Below are 17497 nucleotides of genomic sequence, written 5' to 3'. Positions count from 1 at the left end.
CCCGTAAAGTCAGAGGTGTAGGTGAGAGCACAAAGTAGTCAAGTAGGCAGACTCTGGTTTTGGGGGTAGATGCTCGAGAATTTCCAGAGGGACTCCTGAGGCTTGATCCCACCTTTGCGTATGTCGAGCCTCCTTCCTCATGACCTTTGCCACGGGTGGGGGTTCACCCAGCATCAGCTCACATCATCTGTGTGAGCAGAGTGTTAGAAGCTCTCTATCGGGAGAGAACAATCAAGAAATAAGTTCACAGGCTGGTCTCCAGGTAGGAATTGATTGTTCCCAAATCTCTCCTGAGACAGAGGACAGGAGAGGTCGGTCTTCTCAGCTTTTCAAGGCCCTTCTGTCTGTAGGAGCATTGGTTGCAGGTTAAAGAGCTGTTTTGATACCCTCAATAGTATTTTCTCAAACCGCAGAAGTGCGTTTGCAGCGTAACATCCCCAGAGAAGACAGAGCAGGAGGAAGAAGAGGAGGAAATGGCAACTTCTCAGGTAAATATCCTGTCCTGGGTCTGGGGCTGCATCTGCTTTTCCTCCTGAAATGCCCAAATGAGAATCTGCAAGCCTTTGGCTTTCTGCTCCTAGTTTTTCTTCCCAGGCATCTCATCATCTTATTTTTTCCCATTTCTTATAAAAGTGAAGACCAGCCCTTTAGACTACTTCCTTGTGTCCCAGAGCCTTTGCTCCATTGTCTGCATCCTTGCTTTCTATGGAACATGATGAATTCTCAACATGAATCAGCGACTTTCAGCTGTTGAAACTATTCTTTTTGTGAGAGATCAGCATGGGGAGTCACTCCTATCCTCACTCCCACTGGGATGTGGTTTGGTGTTGGGATTTTAGGGACGTTGCGAAATGCAGTGATGACTTAGCACCTGGATGCAATATAGATATTTAAAACAGAATTTGAAAATGCCATTATACAAACAACCAACTCTCTTCTGTCCATTGGATTTTCCAGGCAAGAATTTTGCAGTGGGTTCCCATTTCCTCGTCCCGGGAATTCTCTCCACCCCGAGACTGAAGCCACATCTCCAGCATTGGCAGGCAGATTCTTTACCACTGAGCCAGCTGGGAAGCCCAGTGACTCAACTCAGAGGTCCCGAGTTTTTCAGAAAATTTTCAGAAATAAAAAGAAAACTAGGAGATGCTGTCCTTTGTATTGCTGAGTCTTACTAGTTAAATGCATTATTAGGATACTAAACAGGGGAAGTATAAGTGAAATGAAATTTGCATAAAATTGACATTTTTAAATGTTAGATTCAAGTTATAATTTCATTGTTAATTCCAGAATGCCCAGGCAGTGATTGTGTATCTTTCATGTGATTCATTTACACCATGACATCTGATGCCCACTGGTTCTGGAGACGTCACTCTGACATCATGAGACTATGAAGTTCATACTTCTCTCTCTCTTTAAACAAGGTTGTGGAAAAAAAGAATAAGGAATGTGTGGAAATGCTCATAGTTAATGGAGAAACTCCCCATCTTCTTGGTTTGTCTTTGCTTCTGAGAATGAACACTCATTGTGTTGATTATAGATAGTGGGTTTTCCAGGTATGCGAATTGATCACTCAAGCCCAGGTGTGGTGTTTCTAGAACACTCCAGGCTCAAATCACAGACACAGTCTTTTTACCACTTGTTTGTATTTTTTTAAATATTTACAGCAATCATAATGGAGCTAATCTGTTTTCCACTGTGTTGAAAGATAAAGCTCAACACAAATGATACAGTTTTTCAAGAAAGAAAAGCTTCAGAACCAATAGTCTTAATTTATCTTATACTGCTGTGTATGTTTCCACCCTAAATGTATCTAAAATGTACAAAGAATATCATCCACAAGTAGATGTATATATATTAACCCTTTAAAAATGATCTTGATTTTATTGACATGAATAGCTTTAATATTCTTAGTAAATATAATCTCATTTTAATGTATCTGTGTGTGCAGAAAAATGTTGAAATTATTTGATGATTTTTTTCTTGTTTTGGTATTCTCCCAAGTTATATAAAGTTCTTTTGAAAAATACACTAATTTATTTGTTTGGCTCGGTTGTGTCTTAGTTGTAGCAGGCAGGATCTTGGAGCCATGTGGGAGATTTTGTTGACACTGGAAAACTTTAGCTGTGGGGTGTGGGATCTATTTCTCTAAGCAGGTATTGAACCCATCCCCCTGCCTTGGGAGCTGAGAGTCTTAGTCATGGACTGTCAGGGAATGTTTCACAGTGGGAGTCCTGTGTGCCCTTTCCTCTCTCTCTTGAGCCCTCTGTTCCTTTTCAGTTCCTCTCAGGAGGAGAGGAGTGACAAGCCACTCCCAGGACTGAGATAATAGAGATGGGATGCTTACAGAGGATTTCTTTCATTAGCTTTTCCATTTGGTGAAAGGGATTATTTAAGACCCTCTTTTGATATGAATCCTGGAGATGGAAACGGCAACCAACTCCAGGATTCTTGCCTGGAGAATCCCATGGACTGAGGAGCCTACTGGGTTACAGTCCACAGGGTCGCAAAGAGTGGGACAGGACTGAGTGACTTCACTTTCACTTTCACTTTGATATGGATAGAAAGTGATCAGATCAGATCAGATCAGTCACTCAGTCGTGTCCGACTCTTTGCGACCCCATGAACTGCAGCATGCCAGGCCTCCCTGTCCATCACCAACTCCCGCAGTTCACTGAGACTCATGTCCATCGAGTCCGCGATGCCGTCCAGCCATCTCATCCTCTGTCGTCCCTTTCTCCTCCTGCCCCCAATCCCTCCCAGCATCAGAGTCTTTTCCAATGAGTCAACACTTCGCATGATGTGGCCAAAGTACTGGAGTTTCAGCTTTAGCAGCATTCCTTCCAAAGAAATCCCAGGGCTGATCTCCTTCAGAATGGACTGGTTGGATCTCCTTGCAGTCCAAGTGACTCTCAAGAGTCTTCTCCAACACCACAGTTCAAAAGCATCAATTCTTCGGCGCTCAGCCTTCTTCACAGTCCAACTGTCATATCCATACATGACCACAGGAAAAACCATAGCCCTGACTAGACGAACCTTTGTTGGCAAAGTAATGTCTCTGCTTTTGAATATGCTATCTAGGTTGGTCATAACTTTCCTTCCAAGGAGTAAGCGTCTTTTCATTTCATGGCTGCAGTCACCATCTGTAGTGATTTTGGAGCCCAGAAAAATAAAGTCTGACACTGTTTTCACTGTTTCCCCAGCTATTTCCCATTAAGTGGTGGGAATGGATGCCATGATCTTCGTTTTCTGAATGTTGAGCTTTAAGCCAACTTTTTCACTCTCCACTTTCACTTTCATCAAGAGGCTTTTGAGTTCTTCTTCACTTTCTGCCATAAGGGTGGTGTCATCTGCATATCTGAGATTATTGGTATTTCTCCCCGCAATCTTGATTCCAGTTTGTGTTTCTCCCAGTCCAGCGTTTCTCATGATGTACTCTCATATAAGTTAAATAAGCAGGGTGACAATATACAGCCTTGACATACTCCTTTTCCTATTTGGAACCAGTCTGTTGTTCCATGTCCAGTTCCAACTGTTGCTTCCTGACCTGCATACAAATTTCTCAAGAGGCAGATCAGGTGGTCTGGTATTCCCATCTCTTTAAGAATTTTCCACAGTTTATTGTGATCCACATAGTCAAAGGCTTTGGCATAGTCAATAAAGCAGAAAAAGATGTTTTTCTGGAACTCTCTTGCTTTTTCTATGTTCCAGCGGATGTTGGCAATTTGATCTCTGGTTCTGCTGCCTGTTCTAAAACCAGCTTGAACATCAGGAAGTTCACGGTTCACATATTGCTGAAGCCTGGCTTGGAGAATTTTGAGCATTACTTTACTAGCGTGTGAGATGAGTGCAATTGTGCGGTAGTTTGAGCATTCTTTGGCGTTGCCTTTCTTTGGGGTTGGAATGAAAACTGAGCTTTCCCAGTCCTGTGGCCACTGCTGAGTTTTCCAAATGTGCTGGCATATTGAGTGCAGCACTTTCACAGCATCATCTTTCAGGATTTGAAATAGTTCAACTGGAATTCCATCACCTCCACTAGCTTTGTTCGTAGTGATGCTTTCTAAGGCCCACTTGACTTCACATTCCAGGATGTCTGGCTCTCACTCAATGATCACACCATCGTGATTATCTGGGTCGTGAAGATCTTTTTTGTACCGTTCTTCTGTGTATTCTTGCCATCTCTTCTTAATATCTTCTGCTTCTGTTAGGTCCATACCATTTCTGTCCTTTATTGAGCTCATCTTCGCATGAAATGTTCCTTTGGTATGTCTGATTTTCTTGAAGAGATCCCTAGTCTTTCCCAATCTGTTGTTTTCCTCTATTTCTTTGCATTGATCACTGAGGAAGGCTTTCTTATCTCTTCTTGCTATTCTTTGGAACTCTGCATTCAGATGTTCATATCTTTCCTTTTCTCCTTTGCTTTTCGCTTCTCTTCTTTTCACAGCTATTTGTAAGGCCTCCCCAGACAGCCATTTTGCTTTTTTGCATTTCTTTTCTATGGGAATGGTCTTGATCCCTGTCTCCTGTACAATGTCACGAACCTCAGTCCATATTTCATCAGGTACTCTATCTATCAGATTGAGGCCCTTAAATCTATTTCTCACTTCCACTGTATAATCATAAGAGATTTGATTTAGGTCATACCTGAATGGTCTAGTGATTTTCCCTACTTTCTTCAATTTAAGTCTGAATTTGGCAATAAGGAGTTCATGGTCTGAGCCACAGTCAGCTCCTGGTCTTCTTTTTGCTGACTGTATAGAGCTTCTCCATCTTTGGCTGCAAAGAATATAATCAATCTGATTTCGCTGTTGACCATCTGGCAATGTCCATGTATAGAGTCTTCTCTTGTGTTGTTGGAAGAGGGTGTTTGTTATGACCAGTGCATTTTCTTGGCAAAACTCTATTAGTCTTTGCCCTGCTTCATTCCGTATTCCAGGCCAAATTTGCCTGTTACTCCAGGTGTTTCTTGACTTCCTACTTTGCATTCCAGTCCCCTATAATGAAAAGGACATCTTTTTGGGGTGTTAGTTCTAAAAGGTCTTGTAGGTCTTCATAGAACTGTTCAACTTCAGCTTCTTCAGCATTACTGGTTGGGGCATAGAATTGGATTACTGTGATATTGAATGCTTTGCCTTGGAAACGAACAGAGATCATTCTGTCGTTTTTGAGATTGCATCCAAGTACTCTATTTTGGACTCTTTTTTTGACCATGATGGACACTCCATTTCTTCTGAGGGATTCCTGCCCACAGTAGTAGATATAATGGTCATCTGAGATCAATTCACCCATTCCAGTCCATTTCAGTTAGCTGATTCCTAGACATTCACTCTTGCCATCTCTTGTTTGACCACTTCCAATTTGCCTTGATTCATGGACCTGACATTCCAGGTTCCTATGCAATATTGCTCTTTACAGCATCAGACCTTGCTTCTATCAGCAGTCACATCCACAGCTGGGTATTCTTTTTGCTTTGGCTTCATCCCTTCATTCTTTCTGGAGTTATTTCTCCACTGATCTCCAGTAGCATATTGGGCACCTACTGACCTGGGGAGTTTCTCTTTCAGTATCCTATCATTTTGCCTTTTCATACTGTTCATGGGGTTTGCAAGGCAAGAATACTGAAGTACTTTGCCATTCCCTTCTCCAGTGGACCACATTCTGTCAAATCTCTCCACCATGACCCGCCCGTCTTGGGTTGCCCCACGGGCATGGCTTAGTTTCATTGAGTTAGACAAGGCTGTGGTCCTAGTGTGATTAGACTGACTAGTTTTCTGTGAGTATGGTTTCAGTGTGTTTGCCCTCTGATGCCCTCTCGCAACACCTCCCGTCTTAGTTGGGTTTCTCTTACCTTGGGCGTGGGTATCTCTTCACGGCTGCTTCAGCAAAGCGCAGCCATTGCTCCTTACCTTGGGCGAGGGGTATCTCCTCACCGCCGCCCTTCCTGACCTTCAATGTGGGATAGCTCCTAAAAGCCTCTTGATGAAATTCAAAGAGGAGAGTGAAAAAGTGGGCTTAAAACTCAGCATTCAGAAAACTAAGATCATAGCATCTGGTCCCATCACTTCGTGGGAAATACATGGTGAAACAGTGTCAGACTTTATTCTGGGGGGCTCCAAAATCACTGCAGATGGTGACTGCAGCCATGAAATGAAAAGACGCTTACTCCTTGGAAGGAAAGTTATGACCAACCTAGATAGCATATTCAAAAGCAGAGATATTACTATGCCAACAAAAGTCCATCTAGTCAAGGCTATGGTTTTTCCAGTGGTCATGTATGGATGTAACAGTTGGACTGTGAAGAAAGCTGAAAACCAAAGAATTGATGCTTTTGAACTGTGGTGTTGGAGAATATTCTTGAGAGTCCCTTGGACTGCAAGGAGGTCCAACCAGTCCATCCTAAAGGAGATCAGCCCTGGGTGTTCATTGGAAGGACTGATGCTAAAGCTGAAACTCCAATACTTTGGCCACCTCATGCGAAGAGTTGACTCATTGAAAAAGACCCTGATGCTGGGAGGGATTGGGGGCAGAAGGAGAAGGGGATGACAGGATGAGATGGCTGCATGGCATCACTAGATGGACATGAGTTTGAGTGAACTGCGGGAGTTGGTGATGGACAGGGAGGCCTGCGTGCGGTGATTCATGGGGTCTCAAAGAGTTGGACACGACTAGCGACTGAACTGAACCGAACTGAACTTTGATATGGATTGCCTTTTGGCCTTATGGCCTCTATTGCTCTGTTTCCTTGGTAACTTGTAAAGTCTGGTCTTTTGATCTTTATCTGAAGAAGCTACGTTGTAATACAGTATATATACTCACACAGAATTCAATAAAACACCCTTGTACCGCCAGAGACTTGGGTCCCCGTGTCCTTCTTTCTCTCTCTCTTTCTGGCTGATTCCCTGAAGCGCAGAGGCCTGCTGTGTAACCCAGGGAATATTGGCCTCTTTCCTTCTTTTACTTTCTTATCGTCAACTCTGGACCACCAGGTTCCGTTCCATTAAAGTACCCCAACAATGGACCACCACAAAAGTCCCTCTAAAACTTCTATAAACTTTCATTAGTGTTGTCTCTGTGTATTTGTGTTTTATTAGTTCAATTCTAGGTCACACAAACTGAAGCAAAATTCAAGCTCTGCCATTTAATGAATGTTTGACAAAATATTTGCCAAAAGGTAGAACTGCAATGGTGTTGATTTTATATTCTTTATGTGGTGCATTCAACAGTAAAAAATTGTTAGAAAGACATAGAATATATACTAAATAAGTCAAAGGGTTGTAGCTGCCCTGGGTACTATTCTATCAGACCTCTCAAATTTGCAAAACACTTACAATTCAATGTTTAAGTATGAATCTTTACTATTCTATTTCTTTGCAGCTCATGTAGCTCAAAATGGCTATTTATGGAGCAGTTTTCTTCACATTACTAGTTACAATAAGCTTGTTTAAAATGTGGCGCATTGGCCCCACTCCAAAACTCTTGAATCAGAGTATGCTTTTTTTTAATGTCTCCTGTTTTCTTGATAGACAATTTATCCTGTTTCACAGGCTTATGACACTCAAAAATTAATATGCCAATGTTGATCCGATCATTTTATAATTTCTTTTCCAGATCACAATAGTTTGTGTAATGCTTTGTGGATCATGTCTCATCCTCTTTTCTTGGGGTCAAAATGTGGTGGAAAATATTACTCTGTAAAAATGTTATTCTGTACCATCAGCCACACCACTAATCACAACCAGGTCTCTGAACTTGCTGTTTTCATCTTGGGTCACATGAGGAAGTCTTCCCATGGCCACATGGCATCTTTCCTTTGTATTTCAGGGACAGCTGACATTCTGGGATGTGGCCATAGATTTTACTCAAGAGGAGTGGGAATGCTGGACCTCGGTCAGCAGGAATTGTACAGGGACGTGATGGTAGAGAAATATAGGAACCTGGCCTGCTTGGGTAAGGATGACTTCCTTCCAGAATCGCTTATCTACCATCAGGGTTTTGCTTCTTTTGTTCTAGACGGTCTCCTGAAATCTTTTTCTTCTTCCAATAATTTCAGGTCCTTGCTTTCTAGGGGGAAATGGGTATGTGTGATATTTGAAAGACAATTTTCACGAGTCATTATTATTCTAAACTACTTCTTCCTTGATGTAATCTGTTGCCTTCAGTCTTTTTGTTTGTTTGTTTACTTTTTAATTGAAGGATAATTGCTTTACAGAATTTTGTTGTTTTCTGTCGAACCTCAACATGAAACAGCCATAGGTATACATGTATCCCCTCCCTTTTGAATATCCCTCGCATCTCCCTCCCCATCCCACTCCCTGTGCTGTTTGAGTTTCCTGACACGCACAGCAAATTCCCTTTGGATATCTACTTTTACATGTGGTAATGTAAGTTTCCATGTTACTCTCTCCGTACATCTCACCCTCTCCTCCCCTCTCCCCATTTCTATAAGTCTATTATCTATGTCCGTTTCTCCAATGCTGTCCTGCAAGTAAATTCCTCAGTATTATTTTTCTAAATTCCATATATATGTGTTAGTATATGATATTTCCATTTCTCTTTCTGGCTTACTTCACTCTGTATAGTAGGCTCGAGGTCCATCCACCTCGTTAGAACTGACTCAAATACGTTCCCCTTTGTGGCTGAGTAATATTCCATTGTGTATCATGTACCACTACTTCTTTTGCCTTCATTCTTGTTGTTTGTTATTCAGTGGCTAAGTTGTATGGAACTCTTGGATCCCATGGAATGCAGCAAGCCAGGCTTCCCTATCCTTCGTCAACGCCCGGAGTTTCCTCAAATTCATCTCCACTGAGTCAACAAAGCTGTTCAACCATCTCACCCTCTATCACTCCCTTCTCCTTTTGCTTTCAATCTTTCTCAGCATCAGGATCTTGCCAATGAGTTGGTTCAGCACACAAAGAGACCAAAGTATTGCGGCTTCAGCCTCAGTGTCAGTCCTTCCTATGAATATTCAGGATTGATTTCCTTATGGTTGACTTGTTTCAGCTTCTTGCGTCCAAAAGACTCTTAAGAGCCTTCTCCCACACCACAATTTGAGCTATCAATTCTTCGGCGCTCAGCCTTCTTTATCGTCCAATTATCACATCCGTATGTGACTACTACAAAAACCATAGCTTTGACCATTTTGACGTTTGTGTGCAAAGTGATATCCTGCTTTTGAATACGCTGTCTGGATTGGTCATAGCTTTTCTTCCAAGGAGCAACTGTCTTTGAATTTCAGGGCTGAAATCACCATCCGCAGTGATTTTGGAGCCCTCTGTCACTGTTTCTGTGTTCGCATCTATTTGAATTAAGTGATGGGACTAAATGCCATGATCTTAGTTTTCTGAATGTTGAATTTTCTGCCAGCTTCTTACACTCTCCGTTTCATCCCCATTAAGAGCCTCTTTAGCTCCTTTCCGCTTTCTGCCACTAGAGTGGTAGCATGTGCCTATCTGAGATCATTGATATTTCTCCTGACAATCCTAATTCCAGGTTCTACTTCATCCAGCATAGCGTTGGCATAATGTACTCTGCATATAAGTTAAATAACAGGGTGACAATATACAGCTCTGAGGTCCTCCTTCCCTATTTGAAACCAGTCCATTGTTCCGTGTTTGGTTCTAACTGTTGCTTCATGACCTGCATACCATTCATTCTGGACTAGTGGTGATTCTATAAATTCTCTGGCATCAAAGAGTGCCAACCTCCTCTTAAAATCAGATTTCCTCTACCTCCTTTAACCTCAGTAGAGCTTGAGTACAATTTCAGAATCTGACTTTTATGCATTTGTATTTTAAAGGTGCTTTCAATAAAGTCTTTGGAGAAATCCTTTTTTTTTTGGGGGGGGGTGTATTTTAACCTTCTACCTTGACTTCTCTTCTTACCTTAACACATACTGGATTGGAAACAGATGAATCACCACCAAAACACATATTCCTTTTTCTGATGAACATGTCTTGTGTTCTCTCAGCTGGATCTGGTCACATTTCAGGATGAAGTGAAGGATGCCTGGACTGTAAATCAAATGGAGAAAACAGCAATACACCCAGGTACATGTCAGTGGATGGAGCAGATGACTCAGATGAAAGCGATGAGTATAATGGAGGAAGCAATACTTTGTCATGTGGTTTGGGAAGATCTACTTTAATGGAAATGATTTTGGATTTGCCTTGGTTTACTTCTGTCACTGTCATAGAGGGTCATCTCTTGACCCATTCTTGATTCTTTTTTATCATTTATGTATTTCTCTCCAGTGATTAATTTTCACATTGACAGTGAGGGCAAGAATTCTTGTCTTGGCCTGGGACAAATGGCATGACCTGATGGCTCCTCCATTGAGCCACTGAGGAGGTTTCAGGGAAAACTGTGTGCATTTCTGAGTAATTATATTAAGCCCTTTTAAATCTTAATGTGTGGGTGGAGTCGTGAACAAACTGCCAAACTTCTGGGAATACTGGGGACAGATATTATTTGTTTCTACCCTATAATTTCCAATCCTTGGAAACTACATGTATGCTCTGATGAATTTCATCCTCAAATTATTTCTTCACTGCTTAAGACACCGCCCTTAAATGAGCAAATGCAAACCTGAATTTTACTTCAAAATTTGTTTTTTAGATGAACTAACATTAAATATGAACTAACATTAAGTATTTACCCTAGTTCCTCAATGATAAAATACTCTCAAGAGTCTTCTCCAGCACCACAATTTGAAAGCATCAATTATTCAGTGCCCTTCCTCCTCTATGGTCCAAATCTCAAATGACTTGGAAAGACCATAGTTTAGACGAGATGGACTTTTGTTAGCAATTGATGTCTTTGCTTTTCAATACACTAAGTTTGTCATAGCTTTCAAGAGGCAAGCATCTTTTGATTTCATGGCTGCTGTCACCGTTCACAGTGATGTTAAAGCCCAGGAAGAGAAAATCTGTCACTGTTTCCACTTTTTCCCTCTATTTCCTATGAAGTGATAGGACTGGATGTCATCATGATAGTTTTTTAATGATGAGTTTTCAGCCAGCTTTTTCATTCACCTCATTCACTCTCATCAAGAGGCTCTTTCGTTCCTCTTCACTTTCTGCAGTAGTGTAAAATCATCTGCATATCTGAGGTTGTTGCTGTTCATCCAGGCCATCTTGACTCTAACACTAAAGAAGCCTTTTCTAAAAGCAGATCTCTGAGCCTGGGTGAAACAAAGGCAGCTATTCAGAAGCCACCAGCTGTGTCCTACTTGGTAACTGCTGAGGAGCTGGGGCTGGTTGGGGCGTGGGGGTGGGGGGGTGGGCAGTGGTGTGAGAGGCTGCCATCTGCCATTTTTGCTCAGACTTTGTTTCTTGAATATACTGATTCATAGAGGGTGTGACTTAGTAATCAGTGAGCTCCCTCATCCATTCAGAAGTCAGGGTATGATGGGCTTATGTCTCTATGTTTGTTGTTCACTCACTCACTCTTGTCCAACTTTTGAGACCCATGGACTGTAACATGCCAGGTTTCCCATTCCCTCACCATCTGGAGTTTGCTCAAAATCATCTCCATTGAGATGGCGATGCCATTTAAACCTCTGGTCCTCTGTCGTCCCCTTGGATTAGGATGTGAACAATCAAGGAAGAAGGATTGTCCCCAGATAGCTAGATGCATATGAAAGAAATGATTTCAATAAGTCCAGATGCTTCTATCTTCCCATACATAGTGAAAGTGAAAGTGACAGTCGTGTCCGACTCTTTGCGACCCCGTGGACTGCAGCCCACTAGGCTCCTCTGTCCATGGGATTCTCCAGGCAAGAATACTGGAGTGGGTTGACATTTCCTTCTCCAGGGGATCTTCCTGACCCAGGAATTGAACCCGGGTCTCCTGCATTGCAGGCAGGTGATTTACCAAGTGAGCTATGAGGGAAGCCCCATACATAGACGATCACTAAATCTCTTCATGTGAGAGATGTTTTTCCCTTACATTAATTGTCACTTTTAATATTCAGATTACCTGCCCCTTGCTGCAAAATTGTATATAGTGTGGCTCCTGTCTTGCCTCCTCAGCTGGCTTGCAGTCACCTGACACTGTTTCTCCTGGGCTCACATTTCCACAAAATAAAACCTAACTCTCAACATTCAGGCCACGTGTTTGTTTTTTTTTTTTTTTCCAGCTTATAGTTATGTCACTTATTACTTAACACAGATCATTATTTCCTTTGTTGGTCATCAGATATGTATTTAAGACATCATTTTCACAGACATTTCTCCATTCCCTTGCACACTTTTGGACTTCCAAGGTGGCAGTAGGACTAAAGAGTCTAAGTGACAATGTAGGAGGCCTAACAGAGCTGGGCTTCATCCCTGGGTCAGGAAGATCCCCTGGAGGAGGAAATGACACTCCACTCCAGTATTCTTGCCTGCAAAATCCCATGGAGAGAGGAGCTGGTGGGCTAGAGTCCAAAGGGTCAGAAAGACTCAGACATGACTGAGCATCTAGGCACACACATTTTTAACCCAATGTTCACCACTGTCCCTGCTTTATTTCCAAAGAAAGCTGTGAAGGTCAAGACAAACAAATCAAAATTTTACATGATCTCCTGCTCCTTCTGCCTCTGTAACTCAGCTTGCTCCTTGCAAAGTCTATATCACGTAGGTCTCAAAAAGTGGGGACTCACAATACTTGGAACTGGAGCTTATCTCACTCACCCTTGTCCTGCTCTTTGGAATCGCCTTAGCCCCTGCAAACCTGCTTAATCATGCCTGTCCATGTATGCAAACTCTGTAACCCCTTTGTTCAGGGCTCAGAGCTTGGAGTGTTAACTCCTCTGGGCCCACCGGTGTAATGAACCTGAGTTCTCCAACTCTCTGAGTGTGGTGCTTGGTTTCTCGAGTACTGGTTTCTGCAACATTTCTGGAGACCCCAGCGAGATTCCAACCACACTGGCCCCTTGAGCCGCCGGACTGGTGGCTCAACCATGTCAGAACAGAGGACCCCGAGACAAACAAGGAGGCGTGATACCTGATGGTATTCTGGGTGCTCTTTTGGAATGGTGTTCTAACTCTCTGGATGGCTGAGCCCTGACCAGACTCATTGAAGGGACAGACCAACTCACCAGGAATGGCCACAGGATCAGGTAAAGGTCCGGGGCCAGTCCCAAGTCAGGAGATCTTAATCCAATAGGTAGAAGAGGAGACTGATCACCTCCTTGGAGATCCCAGGAAGGGAGCATCAGATAGGGAGACCTGGGGACTCAGGAGAGGGGGGTATTGTGATAACCTCTCAGTGATTGTGTATGCATGATTGCTGATTGAATGCAGTGAAAGTGAGCTTCACAGTCCACGGCCTTCGGAGACTGAGAGGATCCAAAACCTGGGGTTCTGTGATGACCTTATAAGGCTGGAAGGCTGTGCCAGCCTCTTGGGGATCTGATCCCTCCCTGTGAGGCTGGTCCAGTTTGGGAGTTTGTACCGACCTGCCAATATTTAGAGGAATCTTAAATCTCCCTCAGGAGAGTGGCCAGGTGGAGGAAAAATGAATGTGAATGAGACTCTTGACCAGCACTCCAGCATTAGGGCTGCCAGATGAGACAAGGGACTTTACCCTCTCTGTACATGAAAAAATCACACTGCACTGGGGGTCCTCACACAAACAGTTGGGCCATGTCAGTGCCCAGTCGCATGCCTGTACAAACCACTGGATCCAGTGGCCACGGGACGGCCACCATGCCTCCGAGCATTATCTGCCACTGTGATTCTGGCCAGAGAAGCAGATAAGCTTACACTAGGACAAAGTGTAAATGTAAAGGTTCCCCATGCTGTTACTGCCCGATGAAAAGGGAACACAAGTGGCTGGCCAACTCCAGGACGATTCACTATGAAGAACTGCTTTGCAAAAACTTACAGGTCCAACTCAAGACTGTGCGGACACTGCAACCCACCACTTTTTACCTACAGAAGCAGGAACCCCTCTCATAACTGTGAGGAGTTCATAGATGAGATTTACTCAAGCAGGCTGCACCTGATGGGCATTCCCTTCTAGAACCCAGAACTGGAACCGTTCACTGACGGAAGCAGTATCATCCAAGATGGGCAGCACAAAGCAGGCTCTGGCATAACAACAACTTACGAGATAGGGAAGGCTGAGGCCTGCCACAAGGGTGGCCACCACCTCGGGCTAAGCTATGGGCACTTTCCCAGGCACTAAGGCACGCCAAAGGGAAAGGAGTCAACATCTATACCGAGGCAAGTTACGCCTTTGCTTCTTTACATGTACATGGAGCCATTTATAAAGAAAGGGGACTATTGACAGCAGGGGGAAAGGAGATTAAAAAAAAAAAAAAAAGAAATCTTCAGCTGTTAGAAGCAGTCTGGAAGCCTTCCCAAGTGGCAGTCATCCATTGTAAAGGCCATCAGCGAGGAACTGATCCAGTCAGCAATGGGAATCGGACAGTGATCAGGCAGCCAAGGAGGTGGCGACCCAACCGAGCCCCACAGTGGGCTCCGAGGCAATCTTTAAGGTCCTCTTGGCACCAGAATTACCTCCATCCCCAAGGTATACCAAGGAAGAAGATCAATGGGTACTAAATGAGGGAAGAATAAAAGGAGGGCTGCTGGAGCTCCCAGATCAAAGACTCTGTCTCCAGCAATATAGAAATCCAGCTGGTAAAACATCATGAGAAAACTCGTTTAGGAAAAACTGTGCTGGAGAGCCTACTGGGGCACTGCTATTTTGTTCCTAAGCTCCCAGCCCTGTGTGTGCAGACCAGTGCTACCTGTGTGACTTGGCCCAGAACAACGGCAGCCAAAGACCAAGGCCCAACTCAGGGGTGCTCTCTAACATGATGTTAGAGAACTATAGGAAGTATTTGAGGAAATCTTTTCCTAGGCTGTCTTAACATTCTGCCATGCATTCTCTTCTCACCTGGATACATATTAGATTGAAAAGTGATGAATCTCTAGCAAAACAAATAGTCTGTTCTCTGATGAACAGGTCTTGTGGTCTCTAAGGTGGACTGGTCACTTTTCTGGAGCAAATTAAGGATCCTAGGAATATAAGCAGAATGGAGACAATGGCCATGTACCCAGGTACATGTGAATGGATGGAGCCAATGACTAAGGTGAGAGGTCCAAGCATCAGTGAGGAAGTCATTCTTTGTCATGTGTTTTTGGAAGATCTGCTTCATTGGAAACGATTTTGGAGAAGTCTGGATTTATTTCTGTTTCTGTCATAGATGGCTATCACCTGCTGCCTTCTTCCTGTTAAACCATGATGAAATCTTGTCTGGTGATTATCTTTCTCTTTCACAGTGAGAACTAAAATACTCTTCTTGGCTTGTGACAACCTGCATGAACTGGTTGCTGTTTCATTTCTTGAGAGTCCTAATGAAACTGTGCACATTTCTGAGTAACTATGATGTTCCATTTATCAAATATCAGGTCTGTCTATAAAGATACTCATATTGGAGAGAAGACTTATAATTGTAGTGAATATGGTAAAGTTTCTAATCAATCTTCAGAACTTATTGAACAGTAGACTATTCTGAATCCACAAAAAGAAAACAAGTGTAAGAAATGTATAAAAGTCTTTACTCACTCATCCAATCTAAGTAGCAATTGGATGATTCATACAGATCGGAAACCTTTCAATTGTACAATTTGGCAAAGCCTTTGGTAACAGTTCACATCTTAGGCACCATCAGTGAATCCATACTGGCCAGAAATCTTATAAACTTATACATGTAAGGAGTGTGGCAAAGTGTTTATCTATTGCTCAAATCTTAATCGACATCAGCAAATTCATACTGGGGAGAAACCTTATAAATGTGCAAAGTGTGGCAAAGCCTTTTATCAGAACTCAAATCTTACTTAACATCAGCGAATTTATACTGGAGAGAAAACTTCTAAATGTAAGGATTGCTTCAAAGCCGCCCACCAGATGTCAAGTTTTTCTCAACATCAGTGAATTCATAGTGGAGATATACCTTACAAATGTATGGAATGTGGCAAAGCCTTTATCCGTTGCTCAAATCTTACTGAACATCAGCGAACTCATACTTGGAAGAAACCTTAGAAAGGTACACAATGTGGCAAAGCCTGTACCAATAGCTCAGGTCTTTCCCAACATCAGAGGATTCATACTGGGGAGAAACCATGCAAATGCAAAGAAGGTGGCAAAGCCTTAGCCAGAGCTCAAATTTTTCTAAATATCAGCAAATTCATACTGGAGAGAAACCTTACAAATGTAAGCAATGTGGCAAAGCCTTTAGTCAGAGCAGTGATCTCACTCAACACCTGAGAGCACACACTGGAGACAAGCCCTAGTAATGAAACAAGTGATGGAAGAGGTTTGTCTTAAACATACATCAGAAAGCATGAGAGCTTATACAAGAAACATATGGAAATAATGTAACAAATATGTACAAATGTATTTCATGAAAACGTAAATCTAAATACATATCAGAGACTGAAAACTAGTAAGGATTTCATCAATCCTGTTTTCTGAAGTTCCTCTGAAGGAGAATTATTATGGAGAGTAATGCATAATTAAAACACATAGAAAGTGAACATGTTAGTACGGTCACAAGATGAAGAGTTGGTGGTTAGAAACTTACACTTATTAGCAAGGTATCCTGTTTATAATGACATGATTTGAGATTATTTGAGAATGAATGTAATTCAACTATGAAATCCATATTGTGCTTCATTTTTAGTGTGTATGCATATGTAGATTTTTTTTTTTTATGGTTTGTACTTTAGAGATAAGAGAAGCCCTTCTATATTGTGTTGCAACCATTTCTATCTATTCTCCATTACAGAATGGAACCGGAATGTAAAATGTACAATGAACATCTAAATGCAGGTGTTTGTCTTTGATGTCAAATATCCCTAGAGGTCACCATGATGTAAGTGGTCATGGACTCTTTGCATGCATTAAAGTACAACAGCGGTTGGTTCTAAATTGTCAATAGTTATATCACTGAATTTGTGAAGATGACACAATAACAGTTCACTAAAATATTGTTGTATCATCATAACATCAACACGAGTCATGAATATTCGTTGACAATGTTGAAATATATCTTCTGTGGTAACCTAGAAATGTACGGGAAATGCTTTCTAGAAAAAGCATATAATTAGTGTATGGCCATATTTCCTAAGTGTTTACTAACCTCTGTTGTATAAACCATAGAAATCACAATTTTCATATTATTGTATCAGAAAAATAAACCTTTCTCTATGCTTGTAGTCTGTATTTTAATTAAGGATCACACAGTGGATTGTAAAAGGTTATAACGTGTGAAATTGTAAAATGTCAAATATGTATGAAATTAATACATGTATGGGCTTCCATGGTGGTTCAGACAGTAAAGAATACACCTGCAATGCATGAAACCTGGGTTCAATTCCTGGGTTGGGAAGATCCCCTGGAAAAGGAAATGGCAACCTACTCCAATATTTTTGCCTGGAGAATCCCCATGGACAGAGGAGCCTGGCAGGCTACAGTCCATGAGGTCGCAAAGACTCGGACACAA

General features: G+C 42.3%; 1 protein-coding gene and 1 pseudogene across 5 annotated transcripts in view; both read left to right on the top strand.

Moving 5' to 3' along the window:
* LOC129631039 (zinc finger protein 11-like) overlaps positions 1-17205 on the top strand; it is a 32746-nt gene extending 15541 nt beyond the window's left edge. Inside the window, exons 5-8 of one of the 5 annotated variants that reach the window (XR_008703859.1) lie at positions 414-488; positions 7819-7944; positions 9989-10046; positions 16781-17205. Coding sequence is in view for 4 of the 5 variants with exons in the window: in XM_055551758.1 (XP_055407733.1) it covers positions 414-488; positions 958-1175 (293 nt within the window). In the remaining variant the exon portion in view is untranslated. Of the gene's footprint in view, positions 1-413; positions 489-957; positions 2027-7818; positions 7945-9967; positions 10621-16780 lie in introns of those variants that run through there. The other 4 variants (XM_055551760.1, XM_055551759.1, XM_055551761.1 and 1 more) reach the window with 4 other exon arrangements.
* On the top strand, positions 15035-17205 carry LOC129630713 (zinc finger protein 79-like; annotated as a pseudogene).
* Positions 17206-17497: the final 292 nt, after the last annotated feature.

The sequence above is a fragment of the Bubalus kerabau genome, chromosome 17, assembly GCF_029407905.1.
Source record: "Bubalus kerabau isolate K-KA32 ecotype Philippines breed swamp buffalo chromosome 17, PCC_UOA_SB_1v2, whole genome shotgun sequence".
Classification (NCBI taxonomy): domain Eukaryota; kingdom Metazoa; phylum Chordata; class Mammalia; order Artiodactyla; family Bovidae; genus Bubalus; species Bubalus kerabau.
The sequence above is the reverse complement of the archived record's forward strand: the minus strand, read 5'-3'. Positions and strand labels throughout refer to the sequence as shown.